At 42.1% G+C, this 7,500-nt stretch overlaps 1 protein-coding gene across 1 annotated transcript in view; it reads right to left on the bottom strand.

Moving 5' to 3' along the window:
* LOC138046807 (uncharacterized) overlaps nt 1-886 on the bottom strand; it is a 1,518-nt gene extending 632 nt beyond the window's left edge. The window contains exon 1 of the mRNA XM_068893387.1: nt 1-886. This exon is cut by the window's left edge and continues 632 nt beyond it. Coding sequence (XP_068749488.1) covers nt 1-886 — 886 coding nt within the window.
* Between the last annotated feature and the right edge of the window lie 6,614 nt (nt 887-7,500).

Here is a 7,500-nt window from a genome sequence, read left to right as displayed (position 1 = left end):
GCGCACCAATGCAACTCCACCCAAGTGGTCCAAGGCGGGCGATGGGTCCACCACTTTTCCCTCGGAGATCAACATGGGAATAGTGGAGTTCAGCGTTATCAATGCCGACCAAAAGATCGACGAGTTCATTGTTTGCGGGCTTGGCAAAGCTGCACTGGGTCAGGTGAGGCCATTTACTTTGATGTTCGGTCCAATTTACAACTCTGTAATTGCCTGTGACTTTCTGCGGGCACGTTTTGACGCTGATTTCCTTTGAGAACTGCCCATCGACGCTTTCAGTTCCAATCTTTAACGGCATTGACTGAAAGGTCTCTACTGTATCATTGAGTACATGAACTTGAACTTTCTGGAAAGGTTCTTGCAGTCCCAGTACCCCAGCAACTTCTTCGTTTAGGAAAGTCTCGTTCGATGCGTCATCGAGAATAGCATTTATCTTCACTTTTCTACCATTAGCCTTCATCCACACAGAAACAGTTCGTAACGAACATGTTTCATTCGGCGTTTCGGCATTACAGCTGGTCATGGTCACAACAGGTACCCACTCCCATGGAACGACTGGGCGTCTTTCTTCGTCAACACGAGGCAACGTATTCATCGGTCCGGTTTCAGACATGTTTTTAAGTCCATGAAGAAGGCGGTGATGATTTCGAGGGCAACCTTCTATTCCACATCTTCGGGCTTTTCTGCAATCTTTCCCCCTGTGGTCAGTGGCCAGGCACCGAAAACAGAGCTTCCTTTCTTTGGCGCAGTGCCAGCGGTCATCCACTCCTTTGTCATGGAACTGCTTACAGAACCACACACCATGATCAAGACTTTGACAGAGACAACAGGGAGACCGCATGTCTCTTGCTTCATTCTCGATTACAGCAGTATGGAAATTCCGCATCCTACCAAGATCTGGGTACTTCGGTGCTCTTGGCGGTTTAACATGCTCAAAAGTCTTCGCTTAAATCCCGTTAGCCATTTCCGCTGCTTCAACTGGAAATCTGACCTCTTCTCTAAGCCAGTCTCTGAATGCTGTGACTGATTTTTCTCTTGCACGTTCAGTGGCGGATCCAGACCTTGAGCTAAGGAAGGGGGGGGGGGGGGGGCGGGCGGCTGCCCTGCTGGCCTTTATCCCTTCAGTCATTTCTTCTTTTTTTACCAAAATATGGAGGCTCTTCGGGCCCCTCCCCTAGATCCGCCACTGGCGTTCATTTAACCAGCGGCTGTAATTCTCTAGTTGACGACCAGGCAACTTCTTTACCATTAGACTATGAAGAGTTCCATCTCCTAGCTCTCCATCTTTGCCCTCCGCCTGTAACTTGACGACCCTGATTTGCACAAGGTCTGCGAACTTCTCCAGAGCGTGAATATCGTTACTTCTGATTACTTCTGATTGACGGCATCTGTTCTAGCTGATCCATGTAGGCTCGCAATAGTCGGCGTGCGCCACCATATTTTGATTTTAATATTTCTTTGGCCTCTTCGTATTCTGGAGTTGTGACCTCAAGACCACGGATGGCTTCCAACGCACTCCCTGTGAGGCATTGCCGCAGTCTTGCCATTTTCAGGTTCGCTGGCTCAGCTGATTCGTTTACTAGACTTCTGAAAAGGGCCCAAAAATCTTCAAACTTGTTTTTGTCACTACTGAACGTAGGGATCTTTAACGGCTTCAGAAATCGACTTCGGTCTCCTTGAGTTTCGTGACTCTCGTTCAGCTGCTGGACAGGGTGCTGGTCTTTTTCAAGTTATCCGTCATGTTCACGCTAATCGACTTGCCTGTATTTACCGTTTTGCGCGCGAGAGTTCTTATTACAGTTTGCCAAGCTTCAATCGGTCTCTGTACTTCTTTTTCGATACTTTCCGACTCTTCAATGGCTTCTTTTTTCTCAGATTCATCTCCGACCTCGACATAGAACGCAATCAGTTCCTCCAAAGTTTCCTGTGCGTTTTCCAGGGCTGTCCAAAGGTGCCCAATCACACTTTCGATGACCGGTAACTCGGAATCTTTAAGGCAAACTTTTTCCAGCTCGTGTCGGAGTTTCGTGACTTTCGTTTTTTCGGTACGCTTTCGCTTCTTTATCTGTAGTAACAAAATGTCCGCTTCCTTCCTTTTCTTGACTCCACTTAGTCCTGTTTGTTCGGCGTTTTCCTCGGTAAATTCGATAACAGCGGTATCTTCGGTTTCCGAGGCCATAACCGCACAACTCAAAAACTCAAACACGAAACGACACCTCAAAGAAAACACCAGTTCATGCCTTTCTCCCGTCGTGGTCGCCAGAAAATGTTGGTGAGCGGTAAACGGAACAGTACTCGACCAAAACACTTCAAACTCGGTAAAACGGTAAACTCTAAACGGCACAAACCTTTCTAAAGGGCACAACTACGGTTCACGCGAAACTGTTTCAAAACTCTCTCGATAAAACGTTTTTCTCCTCAAATTCGTACGCGCAATAAAAGTACACTCAACTTAAAATTCAAACTGTTTCTGTGCGCGCACGCTATTCGCGCGTCACGCCATTTCTCCTTAAGGACGTTCGCGCCAATTGTTTCTGCGCATCCTTACTGCGCACGCAAATGCACACGCCACGTCATACACGAGCGCGCGCGCTAAGTAATAAAATGAGAACTGATAGGGCAAAAGGCCATTGCTATAGCTTTGCCTGGATTTAACGGTCTTGGACGTTCGGTGACCCCTATTTTTCTTTCCAGAAACGGATTTTATTTACAATTATCTCCACGTTGTCCAAAAATGAACAAAAAATCAATGTGGGAAGTTCAAAAGATTTCAAGATTTCTGCTCACGGGACATCAAATCCTGCCATCTTGCGGCTGCAAGGCGCGTGAAACTGTGGTCGCTAAATGCGAACTTGATCTTTAAGGGAACCTCACCAGTTGACTAAATTCACTTAATTAGTCCACTTAAACAATATTTGGCAGAGAAGATTTCACTTCAAAGATTTAATTGCAATATATTTGGGTTTACAGACACTGGCCTTATTCGATAACGAAGCCCGATTTTGTCACATTTTTGGTGTTTTTCCGGACATGTTCTCTCCAAAACGAAGTCTGTGACCCCCCCCCCCCCCCCCCATTTTTTTTACATTTCTGACATAACTAACTCATCATCTTACAGTGGTAAATGTTTCAGAAGAAAATCAATGTTAAAAAAAATTTCGCGCGAATGGCCTTAACAGGAAAATAGAGAGGAGTAATTATAAAGCAGCATAAACGGTACACATTTTGGCGAACTCCAGAGTTTGTGTCTGTTGAACTGTTAAAGGTTAAAAACGCTCTAAAACGACTGAGTTTTCGGGTTTGGATTTTTGAAACTGGCATTAATCCTAAGGTCTTGGAAAACTTGAAAAGGCCATGGAAGAAGTCATGGGAAGTCAGAATTTGAAGAGCTCAAAAGAGTACAAACCCTGCCATAAATCCTTATAATAGCACCATGATTGTAGTCACGATTGCTTACTAAATTCACGTTACTGACGATTGTTTCTTTCTCTACACTGAGAAGACTGAGAATTGGTCCATATTTATTTTAAATAGAGAAATTTATTACTCAATTCAATTTTTTTTTTTTACTGCTCGCGCGATGATCTCGCCTGAAATTATCCACAGCACTGCCAGTACAAGACATTGTGTGTATTTCAGATTAAAGTGACGATTTCTTGAAATTATGTATTTGTAGATGTCTTTATTAAGAAATCAGTCACAACATACACGTGGCTTTACAATCGATGACAAACTAAGCTAAGCTGACAAACCAGTCAAATATGTCATCGCCTTCTTCATAACTTTCTTTGAAAACGCAAAAATCTGGGTCGGTCGGACGACGGTAAACAGAGAAAAAAGGGGATGGCCTTAGGTCAGAAATAGAGTATTCATTTTGGTCATTTTGGTCTCAAACTGGGCATGGTTTTTGCACTTTAGTCTTGAATTTGGCAGTGTCAGTTTTTCATCATTATCAATAAGACCAGCAATTAGACAAGGATATCCAGGAAGCTCACACATATTATGATATAGGGCACTGAGATAGGTTTGCGACAGGGCATAAATTTAAGGGTAAGGTCATAAATAGGGTTGAAAATCGCACATTTGGTCTTGAGCAGAGCAAATGCTTCGGGAAGCGAGTCTGGCGTCCCCGCCAATTTTTCATAAATGCAAAGTATTGTGTGTCAGCCAAACAACGCTAAGAGGTAAAAGCATTTGACGCATAATTTTCCCATTTCTGTGCCAGGCAGTGCTTGATTCGAATGCTGGCTGTGTTTTGTTGTCGTTGATGCAATATATTTTTCTTTTCAAAGAGGACGTGTTACGTGACGAGAGAGAGATGTGCAATTATTCACACAGTCCACCTTCGGCTTATTTATGAAGCCAAAATACAAGTGCTATCGGTGTTTTCGTGGAAACCTGCTCAGACACGGTACGTCAAAACAAAAAGCTTGCTATTTCTAAAGAGCTTATAATTGGACGCGCTCCACAAGAAGTTAAGCTTCTCAAATTGTGCCGAAAATTTGACAAATTCAATTAAATCTAGAAACTGTCGACACCTTGTAAGAAAGCCGTATTGTACCTCTTTTGCAATATAGCAAGGTTAATTAAAATATAATTTGATGAATTAGTTACCTGTCTGCTATCTGACTGCATTCTCGTCCCCAGAGCCCACGATCCTTCTGGCCTGTGGCAGGGATCGAGAGCTCTGGCCGGACCCGATTTTCTGAGAATGCGCAGAGCCGAGATTCGTTTCGAATTCTCAACCAATCAGATTTGATAGATTTGACGGGAAGTCCGTGAATCGCGGACTTCCGGTGTTGGACCAAGTGCATGTTCTTTTCTCGTAAGCATCCACAGAAAATCGGCGAGATTGTGCTTCCTGACATTTAAGTCAGATTTGACCAAAATAATATGTCGCCGTAGTTGTGATCTTACAACAATGAACATGTTAGATATGACTGTAGCAAAGTCAATGGGCGATCTCAACTCATGCTTGAGTGCTTAACGTCAGCCTTTAATGCAAGTAGGCAAGCATGATCCAACCCTTTTTTCACCCCCAAGGCGGCTCCCATCGACGATTAAAATCGTCTGGCGTTAGACAGAGTAAAATCTGTAAGTGCCACTCTAGGTAGGGAAGAGACAATAAACTCACGCAGGAGTTTGATGCGCTATGCTGACTTATTATAAATAGTTTCATGCCACGTGGACGATTAATGGCTATGCAGGCGAGCTTGTTTTGTACATCTAACGAAGATTTCTAAGCGGGGAGTTAAGTGGCAACGCGAATTGAAAGAAAATGTGAAAACCCAACGGAGGAAGTGAAAATTCTGCCATTAAAGACTGTAAAATGTCAACCAGCTCGAAGTAAACTAAAAAAAAAAAAAGTAAAGTAAAGTAAAACTTTATTTAAACAGGGTAGCATGTTCAACTCCTAAAGGCTGGTATCCATAAGCTTAAGGGCCCTGTATAAATAACATCAGGTTCAAAATACAATTTATGTACATAGATGAAAAACTTTGTAAATATACGTTAAAAACTAAAACAACATTAAAAATCTAATTTACAATACTAGAATCCACCAAGGTCCACCAAAAACTAATAATAAAAACTGTGTTGCACGGCGCCACATATAGCGTCGGTGGGCAGCTATCGCTTTTATATATTTTCACTTCACTAAAAGGAAATGTGTTTTTCCCAAAATTGGATTTCACCCTAGGTAACAACAATAACGTACTGCTCTGCCTTGTAGAATAGCTATGAATGTTCGAAAATCTAATAAAAAATGCTAAAAAATAACTTGGAGCTAACGAATTGAGACAGAGAAAGACGAGCTTGGCCTTATGATAAGAGCGCCTCTTGGAAAGACTCGTCCAACGTAAATGATTCATTGCCTCAGAGGTTTCCAAACAAGAATAAAATAATAGTAAGGACTAAACTAGCATTAAATTACGGGTGGTTTTACTATTTTGAATTTTTATTCTTTAAACTTGCGGGCATCAGTGCATCGATATCGTAAGTATCTAAATACAAAGTCACGGTTCAAAGGGAAATTTGCGCCTTTCAGTAAAAATTTGGAAATGACCTCTCAAATGATCTTTTCCTTGCCGGTAAAGCCTCTTTTGACCGTAATCACATAAATCGACCATACATCAGGAGGAGGTCTAAATCTGAATCAAGGCTGACTCTCAGCAACGTTCGTAACGCTACCTGTGTACTCAACAATAATGTAAATAATAGTGATGTCTACGTCCGAATAATATGGGCAGAAAGGACAAGAGTTCAGTGTACACCAGCTGATGATTGGATGGAAGCTGATGGAGCGTTAGAAACATGTGGAAGGATCTACGAGCACTGAGATGCATCAATTGCTCTCTTCCAGGAAATTGGCAGTGAACTGACTGAAGAGTAGAGAACCAACAAACTCGACGAAAATATGACACCAAGTCTAGCAATAGCCCTTTTGCAACTAACTAATTTCCAAAAATGGAAAGATCGTGTTTGTCTTAGCCAGAATACAAATTTTCAGAGAAATACCACTTAAGGTGAAGATGGTATGACCATTTAAACACTCGAAAATTCCTCACTTTAGTTTACCAACGAAAAGCTTTTGCCCTCCAATGTAATTTTTCCTAATTGCGCGCCACAAACAGAGCCCAGATTCCTACTTTTACCATGGGTCAGGTAAACAAGAATAAATGCGGAAGGGTGGAAATTTTAAAACTTTCGTATTTCGAAGGAAAAATTTTAAAGCGGTTTGAAAACTAAGAAAAATACAAGGATTTGTATGAAAATCATTGAAGCGTGAGTGGGTGGCAAAGCGTCCTTTTCCCAAACAAATTGTTATAAATTCTTTCAACAACACCAGTTTAAAAAATACCCTGAACGAAAATCGGCATGGTAGCATATTTTGAGCTGCTCTTTTTATTTCTGGAAAAATAATTTCATGAAACCAGCAGAATCATTGTGTTTATGGAAAAAAGGTCACATGACGAATTGTTGCAAAAGGCCTATTGCATCCAAATTGAGCGAATGCTGTGTCTGCTCACCAGCTCCTTTTAGTTTTACTGCATTCACACTCAGTTGAGCAAAGGAGGTTTTGAAGGATGATTTTACCCACATAAAAAGGGGTAGAAAAATGTTCACAAGAAGTAAACCACTTTTTAGCAAGTGGAAAAAAAGAGATCTGGATGACCATGGACCCGACAAGGACTTACTGAGTTTAAGAAATGGCGGAAACGCTGTTTTGTTCCCGGAGCTCCGTTACCATTGTTCAGCGGAACGGGCGCTGGAGGCTCTGGAATAATCCTAAACCGGAACCAGAAAACTCTGGTTCCGGTTGAATAACTGCAGGTGCAAGGGTTTTTTAAGTGTGGACAGTCAAACTTTTAGAACACTTGCAGGATTCAATGGTTTTTGGTGCATGAAACTCGGCCATTGCAAACATTAGAGAGGTTAAACCACCACGGCTTCGGCGATAAACGTTTGAGCTATCCTAAGTATTAGCCAATATCAAAAAAC

The sequence above is a fragment of the Montipora capricornis genome, chromosome 4, assembly GCF_036669925.1.
Source record: "Montipora capricornis isolate CH-2021 chromosome 4, ASM3666992v2, whole genome shotgun sequence".
Taxonomy (NCBI): domain Eukaryota; kingdom Metazoa; phylum Cnidaria; class Anthozoa; order Scleractinia; family Acroporidae; genus Montipora; species Montipora capricornis.
Note: the sequence above shows the minus strand (reverse complement) of the source record. Positions and strands in the feature narration are given on the sequence as shown.